This window comes from Phascolarctos cinereus, unplaced genomic scaffold (genome assembly GCF_003287225.1).
Source record: "Phascolarctos cinereus isolate Bilbo 61053 unplaced genomic scaffold, phaCin_HiC Scaffold_2;HRSCAF=192, whole genome shotgun sequence".
Classification (NCBI taxonomy): Eukaryota; Metazoa; Chordata; class Mammalia; order Diprotodontia; family Phascolarctidae; genus Phascolarctos; species Phascolarctos cinereus.
This window is the reverse complement of record NW_027555625.1, coordinates 121219639-121239614: the sequence shown is the minus strand read 5'-3', so window position 1 is coordinate 121239614 and position 19976 is coordinate 121219639. Positions and strand designations below refer to the sequence as shown.

Below are 19976 nucleotides of genomic sequence, written 5' to 3'. Positions count from 1 at the left end.
CGTGTAACTACTTGTCGCAATCACTGTTTTCCTCCTGGTGCCAGCACAGGTCATGCTGTCCTGCCCTGTGACTTTATTCGTATTTTAGTCTTCTTTCCCAGATTAGATTAGTGAGGCTATTAAGGAAAGAAACTAGGCCAGTGTACCACTTTCATATTCTGCACAGGGTTTAGCACGGGTTGGGTACATAGTGGGAAATTAATGAATGCCAATTGATTTGAATTGCCTTCTGCCCTGGTCAAGACTACATCTGAAATATTGGAAATCTGAGCATTATGGAATCATAGGATGATACATCTAGAGCTAGAAGGGTATTCTAGTCCATCCACCTCAACTGAGGCCGAGGGAAGTGAAATGACTTGTTTCCTAACATCAGAGGTGGGATTTGAACCCAGGCCTGGTTTCAGAGCTAGTGTTCGTGGCATCTCACTACTCGACTTACAAAATGTCAGACTTGGAAAGACTCTTGGAAACCATGTAGTTCCAACTCATACCTGGATAAGAATTTCCTCTCCAATGCCCCATGCCCTTCAACTCGCCTACTGACTAGAAGACCTTCCCTGAGAGGGAAAGAGTTTCTGGGGGCAGCCCATTCTGTCTATTAGACAGCTCTAATCCTTGCTTAGAGAGCCCAAATGTATGTTTCTGCAACTTCCTGTTGCTAGTTCTGCCCGGTTGGGCCAGCCAGACTAAATTTAATGCTTTTCCAAGTGATAGGCCTTTCAATACTTGGAAACCTCTATGATGTCTCTTCCCCTCCCATCTACAAACCTTTTTTTGTCTTTTTTTCTTTTTTTAGTCTGAATGCTTCCAGTTTCTTCAACCAGCTTTCATATGGCATGAACTTGAGGCCCTTAGTCAGTTGTCCCTCTAGATTATCAGTGTTCTTCCTAAAAATGGGGTACTCAGAATTGAACATAGTGTTCTACAATGTTGCCTGAAAGGTCAGAGTACAGTGGAATGAATACTTCCTAAGTCCTGGACACTATGCCTCTTCAAGATAGCCTTTAAATAAGTATTCACATTTTTGATGATGTATCACTCTGTTGTCTCATGGAGTTTTGAAGTGAAGCCAATTCCCCAGATGCCTTTCAGATGTGCTAAACTGCCTTCTGCAACATAGAAGGACCCCAACAAATTGGAGCCTGTTCCGAGGAGGACAGTCAGGGATGGGGAGATCAGAATTGGTGCCCTGTGTGAGGCAGGTAAAGGTACTAGGAATATTTAGCCTGGAGAGGAGGAGAGTTACGGGGAAAAGCATAGCTTTCTTCAAGAGTTGGAAAGACTGTCCTGTGGAAGAGGAATGAAACTTGTTCTTGGATGCAGAGAGGAGAGCTGGGAGCAAGAAGGGGAAGTTCTAGTTTTCCCACTTACTGGTTGTGTGATGCAGGGCAAGCAACTAAGTTCCCTGAGCTAGTTGCTTTATCCTGTAAAGTGAGTTTAATATCTTTCCGTCCTTCTTCTCAGCGTTTCGAAGATCAGTTGCAATAATGAATGTGAAAGTAATTAGGTCATAGACTGACTATCTGTTCTAATTATTATAATTTTCTTCATTTTACAGGGTGAAGACATCAGATCAGAGACATTGTCCGATTTGCCCAGAGTCACACAGCTAGTAAGTTAAAGAGAAGTCGTTGTCAGCTCAATGTAAAGAAAAATTTCCTAACAATTGGAACTCTTGAAAAGTAGAATGACCTGCTGTGGTGGTGGAAGGTATTTCACCACTTGAGATCTTCAAGAAGAGGCCGGATGACTACTTTTGGGGAGTTGTTGTAGAGGGGGATTTCAATTTAGGTATGAGTTGGACTAGCTGAGCCCTAAAATGACTCCTGGATCCTAGTTTTTCTCTTTGTTTTGTTTTGTTTTTGCCTTCAAGGCACTTGTCTAGCCATCCTCTGATGATGGGTAAGGGAAGGTGTTACCATCCCCATTTCAGATATGCAGGAATAGAGAGGTCCTGTGACATTAAGTTGGCTCTGCAAGTTTTATAGATGCAGAGAAGTCAAGGCTAAGCAAGGTCAGTTAGCTAATTAGGGCCAGGGCCAGCACTCCAATCCAGGTTTCCTGACTCCTAGTTCATGTTCTTTTCTATAGGATTTTACTGGGTAAGGCTATGCCTATTACATTATAAAAGTGTGAAAGGCATGTATGTGAAGGAATTTTTCTCTCTTTTGTGGGAACAGCGGAGGCGCTGTTGTTCTCTTTCTGACTTACAGGGGTAGATAAAATGTCAGTTTTCGAAGTGAAAAGTTTCTTTAGTGGTGTGCATACAAATTGGGTTTCTAAGCAAAAGTTTGCAGAGGAGCCCTGCTTTAGCCTATTGTGTCTTAAAACACCTTCACTAGCCTAGCGTGTCCTTCCTCTTGCTATTACAGGGGTTGTCTGGGCAGGGCCTATAGCTCTTTCTTATTCCAAATCTTGCAGAGATGCAAGCTATACTGGGTACAATGAGCTCTTGAGCTTCTATGCTTAACTCAGAATTTACAGTGTATACTGGGGCAAAATAGCTTCTTTTAATTTTTGTGTCTAGTTCTGATAAATATGTTGAGGTTAGGGGACTAGGAATCCTCATCTGTTTACTTCCGAGGGTCATGGTGTATTTGTATCTGCTGGTTATCTGGCATGCTGGGGAAAGGCAAATACCAAACAGCAGGACTCTGGAGCTGAGGCAGTGTTTTCAGTGAGAAAGGGTTCACTTGCAGCCTGGTTAATGCACCAAACAATAGATTTTCCTGTTACAGTCTTTGCTGTGTAATCTCGCATAAGGAATTTGATCTATTATTCCCTCAATCCCTACTGTTATCTGTGTCCATTCAATTCATTAAGTATTTATTGAGTTCCTGCTATCCTAAGCATTATAGTAGGTAGTGAAGAATTCTAACATATGGATTGATTCTGGAAACTTGAAGTCTGGTTGTGGAGAACAGAGAAACAAATGAAATAATTGCTAAGCAATGTGAATACGCATATAATCCATAGTATAGTGTGGACCTAGCACAGGACTCGAGTCAGGAGAGATTTGGGTTCAAATCCTGATTGCCACTTATATGACCCTAGACAACTCACTGACCTCTGTGAGCCTCCATTCCATCAGCTGCAAAACAGAGATTATAGGATAATAGGATCCAGATTTGCATCTGGAAGTGACCTTAGAGTTTGTTACGTCAATTGTGCTCTCTCCTTTTTAAAGGTGAGGAAAATGAGGGCAAGAGACATTAGCCTACTTGCTCAGTGGTACACGTAGAAACATAATTTTATTGAGTTGGAAGGGAAGGAATCTTAGGGATCAAATAGTACCGTTTTACAGATGAAGAAACTGAAACCCGTGTAGAAGAAGTGACCTGCCAAGGTGGAACACGAACCCAGCTCTTTCTAACTTCAAATCCAATGGCCATCCCCATGCTATGGAAATGGGAATTATTATTATGATACATTGCATGATTAGAAGCTTTATTTCCTTTGATTTTTATTAGCATTGTGTACCTGTCTTGTCTCCCATACTAGACCTAGAACAATATCTGTCTCTACCTCACAGAGTTATTCTGAGGCTCAAATAAAGTGATGTATGTTAAGCACTCTATAAAAGTTATTATTATCAAAAGGCAGCACTCCATAGAGGAAAATATGCTGGAGTGGAGTCTGGAAGACCTAGGTTTGAATCTTAGACACTTGATAGCTGTTTGACCCTGGGGAAACTAATTAAAGTATTAATCTCTTTCAGTCTCAGTTTCTTCATTTGCAAAATGTTGACAATAATAGTGCCTATCTTACAACTATTATTAAGCATAAGATAAGAGACTACACTTATGATTTCATTGACATAGAGACCTTCCCAAGTGAGGAAACTTTTTTTTTTAAGGCAGTTGGGGTTAAGTGACTTGCCCAGGGTCACACAGCTAGTAAGTGTCAAATGTTTGGTCTGAAACTGGATTTGAACTCAGGTCCTCCTGACTTCAGGGCTGGTGCTCTATCCACTGCGCCACCTAGCTGCCTAGGGAAACTCTTTTTACCACCTGCTTTTCTTTATACTCTGGTGTTGCCCAGAGTAGTGGGAGGTGAAGTATCTTGCCTAGTTAGGGTCACAGAGCCTTTATCTATCCGAGGCAGCACTGGAGCCCAAGTTTTTCTGACTTTAAGGCTACTCCATACCACCTTGGTTATTATTAATTAATGCCAGACTGTGGTTCTTACCCTCTTCTGTGGATAGCTAGCTTCTTTTACCTTAACCAGTAGTGCCCTGTTCTGTTACAAACAAATTTCCCCTGAGTCCCCAGTTTCTCATAGGCTTGGCCCTTAGACCCACATTCCTTACAGCTTAGTTCAGGATTGGTTACCCTCTGGTCTCTCCCTCCCCCCACTCATCATCATCATTCAGTAGGCTCTATTCTCTTAAATTCCACAGCACCCCATTTTTTAATGCACTGATATCTAAGATTCTTCCCCTTCTTCAGTGACTTCAGCATCCAGTTTATAATCTTCCCACTTTTCACATCTCCTACTATTGACATTACTATTTACATTGATTAATAATCTTGCACTTGCTTCCACTTTCATCTCTACTCAACTGCTCACCAGAATGGCCACACTTTAGACCTTACTGTTATCTAAATGAAAAACTCCAAGATCTACTCTCCAACCATAATATTCTGTTCTTGTACCTTTCTTACTCCCCAGCTCCTCCTGAAATTGTTCATCTCTTCCTTTTTGTGGCCTTGATCTTTCCCTTTTCTCCTAGTCCATTACTCCTTTCTGGCTTAGTTGCTACCAGTTCAGAGTTTTGACCTTAAGGTTATTCATTTCAACATTGAACTTTCTACCCTTGAGTTTTTCAATCAAATCTTTCCCGGTTTATTTTTTATCTTTTGGCTTACCTCTACTAGTTATCTTTTTCATTCCTGTCCTCTGGATATATAGGTTTAGTAACCTCTGTCAAAAAGTAAAATAAAGTTGTTCTGATGTGCTGCACTTTGTGATTATAACTTTCCTTTCTAGTTGTTCAACCATCCTGTTAGTAATTTATTCTAGAATTTTACCAGGAATCAAAGACTAGATCACTGGCCCATAGTTTGCATGCTCTATTCACTTTCCTTTTTAAAAAATTGGGACATTTGCCCGTCTGCAATCCTGAAGTACTTCTGTCATTGTCCAGGATCTTTCAGAGATCACAGACAGCTCAGCTATTACATCTGCCAGTTCTTTCAGTTTACTAGATCGTATGGGTCAGGTGAAGTAAACCCATCAAGGGCATCTAATTGCACTTTTTTCCCCTTCTCAACTCATTTTCCCCCACTTAATAGTATTTTATTTTTTTCCAATTACATGTAAAGATTGTTTTCAACATTCACATTTATAAGATTTTGAGTTCCAAATTTCCTTTCTCTTTTTATCCCTCCCCTCTCCCCAAGACAGCATGCAATCCAATATAGGCTATACATGAACAATCAGATTAAATATATTTCCACATTAGTCATGTTGTGAAAGAAGAATCAATGAAAGGGAAAAGCCACGAGAAAGAAAAAAAAACAGAAAAAGAGAAAATAGCATGCTTTGATCTGCATTCAGACTCCATAGTTCTTTGTCTGGATGTGGATAGCATTTTCCATTATGAGTCTTTTGGAATTGTTTTAGATCATTTCATCGCTGAGAAGAGCTAAGTCTATCAAAGTTGTCATTACTGTGTACAGTATTCTCCTGGTTCTGCTCACTTTACTCAGCATCGGTTAATGTGAGTCTGCAGATTTTTCAGAAGTCTTCCTGCTCATCATTTCTTATAGCACAAAAATATTCCATTACATTCATATACCACAACTTGTTCAGCCATTCCCCAATTGATGGGCATCCTCTCAATTTCTAATTCTTTGCCACCACAAAAAGAGCTGCTATAAATATTTTTGCACATGTGGGTCCTTTTCCCTATTTTATTATCTCTTTGGGATATTGACCTAGTAGTGGTATTGCTGGATCAAAGGGTACGCACAATTTTATAGCCCTTGGGGCGTAGCTCCATATTACTCTCCAGAATGGTTGGATCAGTTCACAGCTCTACCAGCAAAATGCGTTAGTGTTCCAATTTCCCCACATCTTCTCCAACATTTACAATTTCCCTTTTTTGTCACATTAACCAATCTAATACGTGTGAGCTGGTACCTCAGAGTTGTTTTAACTTGCATTTCTGTAATTGATAGTGATTTAGAGGATTTTTTCATATGACCATAGATAGCTCTAATTTCTTCATCTAAAAACTGCTTGTTCATATCCTTTGACCATTTATCAGTTGGGAAATGACTTATATTCTTATAAGTTTGACCCAGTTCTCTATATATTTGAGAAATGAAGCCTTTACCAGAAACACTGGCAGTAAATTGTTTCCCAGCTTTCTTCTTCCCTTCTAATCTTGGTTGCATTGATTTTGTGCAAAACCTTTTTAATTTAATGTAATCAAAATGATCCATTTTGCATTTCATAATGTTATCTTTCTCTTGTTTGGTCATAAATTCTTCCCTTCTCCATAGATCTGACAGGTAAACTATTCCTTGCTCTCCTAATTTGCTTGTGGTATCATCACCCTTTATGTCTAAATCATCTACCCATTTTGACCTTATCTTGGTATATGGTGAAAGATGTCAATCTATGCCTAGTTTTTGCCATGTTGTTTTCCAGTTTTCCCAGCAGTTTTTGTCAGATAGTGAGTTCTTATCCCAGAAGTAATTATACTCTTCCTAAAAGATAGTTGCAACTTTCCTTTAGTTTCTCTTTTCCTTTCCAATGCAAAGATCATTCTCCATGGCTGAGAAAACAGAAACAAATGAAATGAACAACTCTCTGTCTCTTTTCTGTTTCCAGTTATATAGTTCTTTTCACCTTGAACAATATTCTGTCCTATCTCTTCTTTGATCTTTCTTTTCTCCAAAACAGCTAAGTAAGCTTTTTCTTATCCTTATGTTTCCTCACTATTCTTAGCTTGTTTTGAGCCTTGTTCCCCTAGCACTGTTTTTTAAAGTGTTGTTGATGTCTTGTGTTTTCTATGCTACAGTCATTTCTCAGTCTGCCTTCTTTTGTAATAGAAAAAGAAAAATAGTTAAACAAAACTGACAGAATAGCTACATCCAGTTACCATCCTATATCTGTAGTTCCCCTGTCTCTCCACCAAGAAGAGAGCAAGTACATCTTATCATCTCTTTACTAATTTGGCTGCCTTTTAATGTTGTTTTTATTTACATTGTTGTAGACCTTATGTATGTTGATCCAATTTTGGATTCCTTCCTCTGCATTAGTTCATGCAAGTCTTCCTATGTTTCTCTTAATTTCTTATTTATAATTGCTTGTCTTTTCAATTTTTCAATTAATTTTTTTAATTAATAAAAAAATTGATTTTCCCTCCCTACCCCCTTTCTACCATTGGAACAAAAGAAAACAAAACAAAAAACTCCAAACCCCCTTGTAACAAAATATATGTGGTCAAACAAAATAAATTCCAAAATTGGCTATATTCAACAAAGTATATATATCTCATTTTGCACTGTGAGTCCTTCACCTCTCTGTGAGGAAATGGGTATCATGCATCGCCATTTGTCCTCTGGAATCATGGATAAACATTGTATTGATCAAAATTCTCACAGTTTGGGGGTGGAGCCAAGACGGCAGAGTGAAGGCAGGGATTCACCCGAGTTCTCTCCCAAAGCCCTGTAAATACCTTTAAATAATGACTTAAATTCTAGAGCAGCAGAACCCACAAAATTGGAGTGAAACAATTTTCCAGCCCAAGACAACTTAGAAGGTTGGAGGGAAAGGTCTGTTGCACCCGGGCAAGAGAGGAGCACAGTCCAGTGCAGGCTGAGTCAGTGCATACTGCAGCTCAGCAAGCCAGAGTAGGCTTTGGGAGCAACTGAATGAGCAGTGGCAGTGTCTGCTTTTGGAGCTCTCAGCCCAGAAACAGTAAGGGCTGGAGGGTGTCAAACAACTGGTGAGAAGGAGATTAGAGGGATCTCTTTGCTAGCACTGAGGCAGGACTCTGTTGCTTTGCCCATATTTGGATCTGGGTCACAGTCCTGGGTGGCAGTCCCGGGGCAAAGGGGAACACTAGCGCACCAGAGCTTGTGGCCACAGTGGAGTGAGTTCTGTCATCACACTTTCAAGGCAGAAAAGAATGCTTGTGGTCACTCACAGACTAGAGCATAGGCCAGGAGTATAGTAACCACTTCTCCTTAGGTCATACCACCTTGGAAGAAGTAACAACTTGTAGATCCCTAGAAGTATCTCTCAAAACAGCTGCACAAAACTCCTGAGGTTTGGGACACTGCTCCCTCCACTTGGGAAGCAGAGCCCTACTTTAGCAAAGAGTTAAAAGTTAAGTAATAGGCTGAGAAAATGAGCAAGAACAGAAAACATTTCTGACCGTAGAAAGTTACTGTAGTGACAAAGAAGACCAAAACAAATACTCAGAAGATAACAAAATCAAAGCTCCTACATCCAGAGCCTCCAAGAAAAATATGAATTGATCTCAGGTCATAGAAGAGCTCAAAAAGGATTTTCAGGTAAGAGAGATAGAGGAAAAATTGGGAAGAGAAGTAAGAGTGATGCAAGAAAATTATGAAAAAGTGTTCAGCACCTTGGTAAAGGAGACACAAAAAAATACTGAAGAAAATAACACCTTAAAAAACAGACTAGGCCAAATGGTAAAAGAGGTACAAAAAGCCAATGAGGAGAATGCCTTAAAAAGCAGAATTGGCCAGATGGAAAAAGAGGCACAAAAATTCACTGAAGAAAGAACTGCCTTAAAAAGTAAAATTGGCTAAATGGAAAAGGAGGTACAAAAGCTCACTGAAGAAAATAATTCCTTAAAAATTAGAATTGAACAAGTGGAAGCTAATGACTTTATGAGAAATCAAGAAACAATAAAACAAAACCAAAAGAATGAAAAAGTAGAGGACAATGTGAAATATGTCATTGGAAAAACAACTCACCTGGAAAATAGATCTAGGAGAGAAAAATTATTGGACTACCTGAAAACCATGATCAAAAAAAGAGCCTAGACATCATATTAAAAAAAAAATTATCAAGGAAAACTGCCCTGATAATTCTAGAACCAGAAAGTAAAATAGAAATTGAAAGAATCCACGAATCACCTCCTGAAAGAGATTCCAAAATGAAAATTCCCAGGAATATTACAGCCAAATTCCAGAGCTCCTAGGTCAAGGAGAAAGTATTGCCAGCAGCCAGAAAGAAACAATTCAAGTATCGTGGAGCAGGGGATGATAGAAGGAAGGACAGATTAGGGGAGGGCATAGTCATTTTTGAGGAGGGACATAGTAAAAGGAGAGAGAATAGAATAAACGGGGCAGGGAATAGGATGGAGGGAAATATATTTAGCAGTTGTAAAATTGTGAAAAATTTTGAAGCCAGTTTCTGTGATAAAGGTCTCATTTCTCAAACATATAGAGAACTGAGTCAAAAAATAAGAGCTATTTCCCAGTTGATAAATGATTAAAAGATGTGAACAGTTTTCAGATGAAGTAATCAAGCTATCTATAGGCATATTAAAAAAAATACTCTATTGATTAGAGATATGCAAATTAAAACAGTTCTGAGGTATACTACCTCATACCTATTAGATTGGCTATTAGGACAAAAAAGGAAAATGATAAATGTTCAAGGGGATATGGGAAAAATGAGGCATTAATGCACTGTTGGTGGAGTTGTGAGCTGATCCAACCATTCTGTAGAACAGTTTGGAACTATGCCCATGTATGCCCTTTGACCCAGCAATACCACCTCTGGGTCTGTATCCCAAAGATAATTAAGAAAAAGGAAAAGGACCTATGTGTACAAAAATATTAATAGCAGCTCTTTTCTGGTGGTAAAGAATTGGAAATTGAGGGGATGCCCATCAGTTGTGGAGTGGTTGATTTGTGGTTTGTGATTGTGATGGAATACTATTGTGCTATAAAATGATGAGCAGGATATTCTTAGAAAAAGCTGGGAAGACTTACACGAGCTGATGCGAAGTGAAATGTACTGTGTACAAAGTAACAGCATTATTGTGCTATGAATTCATCAACTATGAATGACTTAGCTATTCTCAGCAATACAGTGATCCAAGACTACTTTGAAGGACTTATGGTGAAAAATACTATCCATCCTAAGAGAGAGAACTGATGGTGTCTGAATACAGATTGAAGCAAGCTTCTTTTACTTTATTTTTCTTGAGTTTTTTTTGTTCATTTTCTTTCACAACATGACTGATATGGAAATTTGTTTTGCGTGATTGCACATGTATAACCTATATTGAAGTGCTTGCCTTCTCAGTGAGGTGGTATGGGGAGGGAGGAAGAGAGAGAATTTTGAACTCAGTGTTTTAAAAAAGAACGTTAACAATTGTTTTTACATGTAACTGGTGAAAAAAACTTAAAAAGAAGATTCTCACCGCTTTCAGTGTTGTTTGTTTTCACAGTGTTTTTATTGTATAAATTATTCTCCATGTTCTATTCGCTCACTTTCATCAATTCATGTAAGTCTTTCTGGGTTTCTTTGAAACCTTCCCGTTCATCATTTCTTATGGCACAGTGGTATCCCATTGCATTCATTAACCATAATTTGTTTAGCCATTCCCCACTTGATGAACACCCTCTTTGTTTCTAGTTTTTTGCTACTATAGGAACTATTATGAATATTTTAGTGTATATAGCACTTTCCTATCTTCTTTTGACCTCCTTGGAGTTGTGGCGTCAAAGTAGATGAAAAGTTTAGTAGCTTTTCTTACATAATTCCAGATTGTTTTTCAGAATGGCTTCTATACCCTTCTTTAAAACAAACAAAAAAGGTTATCCTGTTTCTTTTGAATAAAGTATGTCGGTCTAGACTCATGTTCTAGGCATGTTGCTAAGTCTCAGTGGTATCTATGAAGTCAAATGTGCCTCTTGGGTTAGGCCCTCTAGTTCAAGGCTTCTTAAACTTCTTCCACTGGCGACCCCTTCAGTGCCTCTTAAACATTCCTAGTATCCTATATGGGATCACAACCCACAGTTTAAGAAGAGTTCATCTTGTTTATTATCTATAAGTTCTCTGTGGCCATGGGTTTTATTAATGGTTCCTTTCTGTAATACTGCCCCTTATTAATTTATGGGTATCTCTTCCTACTCTTTATCAATTTTATCTGTTTTTTATGTTTCTCTACCTTGAAGGGACTATTATATAGGTTATTTGTTCCCTCTCCACTTCCTTTTCACATTAAAGCCCTTTGGATTACATTTATAGGACACTTGTTCTCAATATCTCTCATTGCCCTTTTCTACCCCATAAGTCTATCCAATGTTAACGCACTTCTCTATCACTAACTTTTAATTTGCCATCAGCAAACTGTCAAGCAAAAGAATTTCAGGTCTTCTGTTTTGGTGGTCAGTGCGGCTTCCTTTTAACCTTCCTCATAGACTACTCAAGAATTTTTTGGTTTCTTGGTTTCTTCACTGTGGGAAGATGCTCTGGTATAATGAAGAAAGGGTGAAGCCAGTCCCAGCTGCAGCACTGAGTGTAGCACAGTTTTAAGTCATGGGTTCCTGAGGTTTTTTTTTTATTTTGAGGGTTTGACTCCTTTCTTGCCCAAAGTAAATACCCTTATTTTCTGAATTGTTTGCATTAAACATTTTAATGATGAAATAATTCCAACTTCAGTCATGCTTTAAGGTTTACAAAGCGCCTTCCTCGCAATAACCCCGTAAGGTGGTTAGTACAGGTATTATTATCCTCTATTCTCAGATGTGGAAACTGAGTGGTTAAGGGAATTGCTAAAATTCACACAGCTAAACTGTCAGAATAAGGATTCAGACCCAGGTCTCTTGATTCTAAATCCAGTGCATTTTCTACTGTATCGTGCTTCTTTTCTGTGTAGAGTATAGGGGAGCACTTTATTTTGTGTGATAATAATATAGACCATGTTTCTGTAATGCTCCAAGGTTTACAAAGTGCTTTCTTCACCATAGCATTGGTAGAGATGGAGCCAATGGCCAAAATGCCTTCTTTCAATTGAAGGAGCCTTGCTCCTACCTATTATCTGTTGCTCTAGCTTCCTTGGATTAGTCTCATCTGCATTTCATTGAGGAACCTAAGCTATGCGGATATTCAAAAAACTTTTATAAAAAGAACTTTGGATTCCTTCCAAAGTCAGAGGATGACTCAGCCATGATAAGAATTCTGCTCTGGAATTAAGTGGCTGGCAGACTTCATTTCAAGCATAATTATGATGCCTCTCTCCCTCTCATTCTCCCCAACTGTCTGCCGGCTTCATTTTGTGCCTGTCACGCCGCCTGAACAGAGAAGGCTGCTGTGAGTGGCCTTCCTTTTGGCTTTAGTTTCTGGTGTTCCCTCCTGAATTATGATAAGTGTGATAGTAAGAGGGGAGTGAGATCATAAAGTGATGCTTTACGATTCCAGCCCTCACTTTGTTTTATATAAATCACAGAAATCGTCTGTGCCTTTAGTCTTGCCAAATTCCTTGTATGGCAGGGTGGACACTGATTAGCATCCAGTGATGGACAGGCAAACTTGCCAACAAAGTCAAGTCACTTGCGCCTTTTCATTTGTGTTCTCTTAGTATTTGTGTTCTTCAGCTATGCTTAGAATTGTGTAATTAAATGTACTGAGTTGGAAAAGATCTCAGTGTGTTGGAGAGATGATCTCTCATTTTTCTGATGTGGAATCTGAGGGAGGCCTAGCATGGTTGAAGTGACTTGTTCAAGGTCCACAGCTGTTCACTGAGCTGGACATCTATCTATCTATCTATCTATCTATCTATCTATCTATCTATCTATCTATCTATCTATCTATCATGTATCTATCTAGGTTATAGTTACTTAGGTCAACAGTCTTTCTCCTAACATTCTGGATTTCCATTGTGTTTAGGAGTCTGAGGTGGAAACAAAGACAGATGGGGAGACTGCATCAGACAGTGAGAGCCGAGCTGAACCTGCACCGATAGCCACTTCTGATGATACTCCTGAGGTCTTCAACCGGGCACTGTCAAAACTGTCCTCAAGGTGACTCAAATCATCAAGTATCTGAGAATCATTTAATATCTACTTAATTTACTGGCCCCTGTAGGAGATACAGATATGAAATGGTCCATTTGTTCAAGTTGATGATTATCTTTTTGGAGAGTCGTTATTATCATACGGAAAAGAATTAAAGAATAATCCTGGACAGTTTGTGATCAAGAGTTAGGTTTGTATGCATTCAGTTGCCAAAGTGTGTGGAGTGGATGATAAATGCTGTGGTTGGTCTAAAGATAATGGAAAAGATTATCATTGGTCAGTATCATTAGGCAGAGATTTTTGAAGAAAATGGCTACAGCTTGGAGGAAGGTATGGCGAGGGGGGAGGGAAATGAACAAGAGAAGAGGTACAGAAGTGGGAATGAGTGTAAGGTGTGTGTGTGTGTGTGTGTGTGTGTGTGTGTGTGTCTCTTTTGAATTCATTTGTTTATTGGGAAAAACAGTATTGAGAAAGAGCAGGTAAGCAAATTGTTCTGCCTTGTTCTTTGTTAACTGAGCATCTTCCCCCCACCCCAGTATACCCTGATCATGTTTTGAAGTTTGGCTGTTTCTTGTCCATAGCCCCATACTTATATTATTTCTTCTTTCCAAGTTGGAGAAATTTCAGCACAAACTACGTTGAGTCGAATAAGGATTATAATTTGTTATAGCTGAATTTAGAAGCTCTGTGGTGATCAAGTTATGAACAGAATTGATGGCCCTGCCACACACCACTAGAGAGATCCAGATTGACATGCATCTGTGAATCACAATTTTTTTTTGGTTATGGTTGGTCAATAAATTCTAAGTTTTCCTAATTGTATTAGCCTCTGCTGCACACTTATTTAATCTTATCTCCAAGTTATTGCGAAACATTCTGTAAAATGCCAATTTGAAATTCAGGTGTTGTTTGTCTGATTTTCCCCTTATCCACCAGTCTAATAACACTGCCCAAAAAGGAAACAAAAAGAAAGGAGCTTAGTCTGACTTAACTTATTTTAAATGAACCCATGCTGGCTCTTTTGATCATGATTTATTGCCTTTTCAGCCATTTATTTAGCCAGCCATTTACTAACCTGTTCTAGAATTTTGCCAGGCGTGAAAGTCAAGTTCTCAAGTGTATGGTTTGGAGACTGCACCTTCTCATTTTTGAAAATTGGTACATTTCTCTCTTTTTCATCCTGCATCACCTTTCCCATTCTCCAAGAGTTTTCAAAGATCAGTAGCAGCAGCTCAACAGTCATAGCCTCTTGTTCTTTCAGTAGAGGTAGGTAGTGCGTTTGGGCCTGGTCACTTGAGCTCATTGAGAACTCTTAGGTTTTTTTTTTAAAACCATCTCCTCACTTATCTTGTTCAATATTTCCTAGTTTTAAAAAAATCACATTCATGCCTGAACTGTCAAAAGGGGAATAGAAATAGAGTATTTCTCACTTCTTGTAAGCCCTTCAAAATTTGCTTCATTGGGGTATGATGGGTGGGCACTGAGACCAAGACTGGAGTTTCTGGTGAGATGCACAGTAATTCTTCTGGGGACCTTTCGTTCCAGTAGGCTAGTTCTTAATATCTCTTTCCTTCCTCTAATAAGATTGAGGGAGCGGTGACCAATGTTGGAACTTCTGTCTTATTATCAAAGGGGCAGAGAAAAGCTGAGAGTGCCGGCTGTGTCATTAAAAAGGGACGTTGTGGGCAGCACTGACTTTGAGGGACACAAGCTAAGCAGAGGATCAGTTGAAAGAAGCCCCAGAAGATCAATTTTGTTTCCATTTATGTTTTACCAAAACCAGCAGCTGTCATTAATACATTTTTAAGAATTATTGTAATTCTGTAACTTTACCCTTTTGTTTTTAGACTTCTATTTCTGCATGTTTATCGTCAGTAAAACCTTCAAGTTTGTTTTTTTTTTTTCAATTGGTTCTGAGCCTGCAAGACAGGGGGAGAAGCAGAATTTTGAATTCCTTTCCTGAGGAAGATCTGAGGGAGACAGATACTAAAAACAAAACAAAACAAAAAAATGATGGGAAGAAAGCCAAGTCCTGGGACTTAGAGAAGAGGATTTTGGGTCGCAGGGCTTGAGTCTGGGACCATATAGTGTGTCTGGGGTTTAACATTGGCAAGAGGCTCTGGATGTCCCCATAAACTTAATTCTTAGTTTCCTTCAGTGCTTGGGACAAAATGTTGATTTGATGAAATGAAGGTCCTTTGTTCCCAACTTCTCTGAAGGTGTGCCAGAGTTTCTGGCCTAGAGGAAAGAGATTTTCTTATAGAGAAAATGCTTAATTTCCAGTAATCATCAGTATCCACCAAAGGTGAGTGATGTAAGAAGGGTTTGGTTCTAGGTTCTACTTATGCACATGTAGGTCACTTTCAGTGTACCTAACTGCGTTTTCTTTGAACTAGATGGAAAAACTGGTGGGTGAGAGGTATCCTGACTTTGGCTATGATTGCCTTTTTCTTCATCATCATCTATTTGGGACCCATGGTTTTAATGATGATCGTAAGTAGCATTTGCATGTTAATGTAGCCTGACCTCGAATTCTGTAGGGCCTGTCATCTTATTAATTGTGGGGCTGATTTGATTTGGAGGTGAGCATGCTGTCAGAATTCAGCCACTGACATTCAGTAAACATTTATTAAGTGCCTCTTGTGTGCAGAGCAAGAAGGATAAGATCAGCACAGCTGGAGCCCTTTTTGACTTCCCAGGGCCCTTGTTTCCCCTCTGAATAAGGGTTCCAGTGCTCCTGGAAAGAGATTTAGGTTTGAATTATAGAGTGGTCATCTCTAGTGAAAAGATCACCTACATCAAGGAAATCCCAGGTCTTTGAAGCAAGTTTTTAAAAAAGTCTATACATGCCCAGATTTATGGGGGAAGAAAAATGAAGTGTTAATGGGAATCCGGATAATGATGACAGGAGCATTGTTTGTAGGTCCGAGCAGGTTAGATCTGTTATGTCTTGCTTGCTCTTTGGCCAGTAATTTGTATGACAAGGCTACTGATTTCAAGTCTTATTCTCCATTGCCCCTCCAACCCACACACGTAACTTGCTCTCTCAAGTTATAGGGATGGGGTGGAGTGGAGGGAGTGGCTCAAAATATAAGAAATTATAGTAAATGGCTCAATTCTTCTGTCTTGCAGGTGATGTGTGTTCAGATTAAGTGTTTCCATGAGATTATCACTATTGGCTATAATGTCTACCACTCATATGACCTACCTTGGTTCAGGACCCTCAGTTGGTAAGCAGCCTGTCTCCTCCAGGGTCTGTAAGAGCCCTTAATAATAAATCATGAGCTTTATTGATTCCCAGATGTTTCACCAACATCTGCAAAAGTGTGCAGTGCCCATCTCTTGGTAAGGAGGTGTGCTTCTGCCCCATGGGAGCCAAGGAGCCATTAAGCAACTGCTGAAAACTTCCATTTTAACTCAGAAGGAACCTAACTGGTCATATCTATGGCATGGAGTATGTTTGGGCTTTATGGCTTCTGTTTAAGAAACCTGTATTTTCTGTTCTACCGTAATTTAACCACCAAAGTTTAGAAGACTCATATTGAACTGGGAGTCATGAAATCTGGGTTCTAGTTCCAGCTCAGCTACTAAAGCAGATTTATGAATAGGAGCAAATCACTTCCTCCTGGGTGCTGTTTGCCTTTTCCCCCTTTCTGCCAGTCTCAGTTTTCTCTTTTGTAAAATGAAGGAATTGATATAACTAGACTAAGGTCTTTCACAGTCCAAGACTCAGATTTTTGGCTAAGCCATTTTTAGGTGCTAATCTATTCTCTGATTCCTTTTAATGTTGAGTTTGCTATCGATTTACTTTCTACACTTATCTGGTTCCTTCCATTGAGCCAGAATTTAGAAATTCAGTATTTTATCTTTTCATAAATGTACTGAACTGTATACAGCACGATAATAAGACTAAGGAAGAAAGTCCGCACAAAGCACAGTGGGCAGTGGCAGACTGCCGGGCAGATTCGAAAGGTTCTTCCTGCAGAGAACTCGCGTCTCCTTTGTGACCGACTCACTGGGGGCGTCAGGGGGCCGGTGACAGAAGAGTGGCCAACAGGAGATGGGGTGGTGCCTCTGAAAGACCAGGATTTGCATGGACAAGATATTTAACCTTTCTGGGTCTCAATCTTCTCATTTGTAAATTTGTGTTAGATGATTCCTTCTAACTGTGTACACACACACACACACACACACACACACACACACACACACACACACACACACACACACACACACACACACACTGGTGTAGTGCAGTGAATCAAAGTTCAGAGGAAGCAAGGAAGCTTGGACAGTTGGCTAGCGAGTTGACCAGTTAAGGTAGAAGTTCCCTATAGAGAGGCAGTGGGAGAGAAGGTTTGCAAGGTAGGTTGGAGCCAGAATATGGAGGGTCTGGAATGCTAGCCTAAGTAGTTTACATTATTATTCTGATTTTTGCTTTCCTGGTTACAATTGGAAGCTTCACAAAAAGATCAAGAGCTGAAAATGTAATTTGTAGCATCTGACTTCAGTTCATTTCGGTGAATATCTGTTAAGCACTTAATATATGCAGAATCCTGTGCAAAGTGCCAGGGGATAAACAAAGTTTAGCTGTGATAAGGTCCTTGCAATCTTGGACTGTATACTGGTAAGGGGATTGTCCACATATATGTCACGCAGACTGTGGTGTGATTTATCACACAGAAATAACATTTATCATGTATTATAGTTAGGTACAAAACAGTGCTATGTGAGTGCTAAGGGAAAACTTTGGTATATCAAAATTGTATATGCTGTCATGGTTAGGGAGGATTTCATACAGGAGGTGGCTTTTGAGTAGGGCTTTAAAAGATGGGAAGGAATTCATTGGGCCAAGAATAGGTACAAAAGAAGGTAGAAGAGCATTCCAATCACTGGGTTAGCCAAGATGAGTAAAAGAACATGTGGGCATTCAGGGGACAAGACAGTAAGTCTGTTTTGGCTGGACCACAAAGTGTGTGAAGTGAATTAGTATTATAGAAAGTTGGAAAAGTAGGGAGATGCCAGATTTTGAAGGGCATTGAATGCCAGGCAGGAATTTAAATATTGCTCAGCTGGCAGGAAATATCCATTGAAGAATCTTGGGCAGAGTTTGATGACTAGATACATTCTTTTGGTTTTTTTTTAGGCTATTGGGGTTAAGTGACTTGCCCAGGGTCACACAGCTAGTACGTGTCAAGTGTTTGGTCTGAGGTCGGCTTTGAACTCAAGGTATTCCTGACTTCAGGGCCGGTGCTCTATCCTCTGCGCCACCAGCTGCCCCCGACTAGATATATTCTTAAGGAAGATTAGTTTGACAGTGGTATGAAGGATGGATTGGAGGAAAGAATAGGGACAAGAAGACTTGTGAGGAGGTTTATTGCAATAATCTAGGTGAGTGGTAATGAGGGCCTGTACCACAGTGATAGTAGTAAAAATAGAAAGGAGGAAATATATGGATTTGGGGAAGAATTGACAGGACTTTGGGTAATTGATGGATAAGAAAGATGAGGGGAAGATGTAAAAGATAACTAATGGTTCTGGATATAGGCAACTAGATGAATAGTAGTGTCATAACCAGAAATACTGAAATCATAAGGAAGAGAAGTTTTTGAAGGAAAAGTGATTAAAATTCGGTATCTGTTGAGTTTGAAGGGTTGATGGTATCTTGGAGGCAACTGGAGCTGTAGTTCTAGAGTTTAGAAGGGAGGTCAGGTGGGACTGAAGAGCTAGATTTGGAAATCGTTTGTATAATACTTAGTATTTATTTGCATAGAGGTAATAATTGAAAACTAATTGAGTGAATAGAATTGCTAAGGAATGTTCCCAACTGAAAAGCCTAGAAGACTCTAGGAAGTTGAAAGGCACAGTTTTCCCTGTCCCCCATGTACAAGAAGCCAGAAAACAGGAAGGATGGGACTTCAGTTGAACACCTTCCTGCAGCATTGTCTGATTGCTTAAGTGCAAGGAGTATGTTGTGGGTCCTTCTTTTTCCATGGAAAGCAACTTTTCTTTGTTTGCAGGTACTTTCTATTGTGTGTGAATTATTTTTTCTATGGTGAAACAGTGACTGATTACTTCTTCACTCTGGTCCAGAGAGAGGAACCTTTGAGGATTCTCAGTAAATATCATCGCTTCATTTCCTTTGCTCTTTACCTAACAGGTAATTAATTATTAGTCACTTCACTAGTCTTCATGTTTTTGTCATTTACAGAGTCTGTTGAGTAGAAATAATGCAGTCTGGCAGCATGGTGTAGTAGAAAGAGTTTGGTACTGGGATCTGGTAAATCTGGGTTTTGATTTGACTTTTGAAATTCAGTAGTTGAATTAACATGGGCAAATCACATAACCTCTCTTTAGCTAAGTTTCTCTATGTCTAAAATAGGATTATATTTATACTGCTTTTCTGAAAGATTCATTGTGAGGAATTGCTTTATGAACTTTAATAATGCTTCACAAATGAGTTATTTAAAATTATTAACAGGAATTATTTCATATAATATTTTGAAAGTTTGGACTGTTTCTTCATGCATACAATGAAAGGGTTGGACTTAAAGTTTCCTTGTAACTATGAAGGTGTGAGTGTATAAATACACAGTAAGTGAATATGTACATTTCTGTATGTATAAAGAACATATACACATATGTAAGTATGCATATATTTGATGAAGCTTGACCATGGAATTTTACCTCAGCTGCTTGTCCAGAAGAGAGAATAAAGCCAGCGTCTATAACACTAGTACCAACAGCTCAGCCTTGTGTTGAAGCATAAACATCTTTCTAAGGGGAAAGCTGCTGAAAAGAGCAGTCATGTGATTGGTAGACTGGTAGAAACATTAGTGGTAATGGTATTTTTTTGTTTCTCTGGCCTTTGTAACTAAGCCTTGAAATGTTGCCAAATTTATCCAAAGAACCACTAAGCACTGATAATGGAAATTGAAAAAAGAGATGAGTCTA

General features: G+C 39.2%; 1 protein-coding gene across 1 annotated transcript in view; it reads left to right on the top strand.

Moving 5' to 3' along the window:
- Positions 1-19976, top strand: part of CDS2 (CDP-diacylglycerol synthase 2) — an 85320-nt gene that overhangs the window by 36862 nt on the left and 28482 nt on the right. The window contains exons 2-6 of the mRNA XM_020985364.2: positions 1562-1615; positions 12895-13028; positions 15419-15515; positions 16155-16252; positions 19043-19182. Of these exons, the coding sequence (XP_020841023.1) occupies positions 1562-1615; positions 12895-13028; positions 15419-15515; positions 16155-16252; positions 19043-19182 (523 nt within the window). The remainder of the gene's footprint in view (positions 1-1561; positions 1616-12894; positions 13029-15418; positions 15516-16154; positions 16253-19042; positions 19183-19976) is intronic.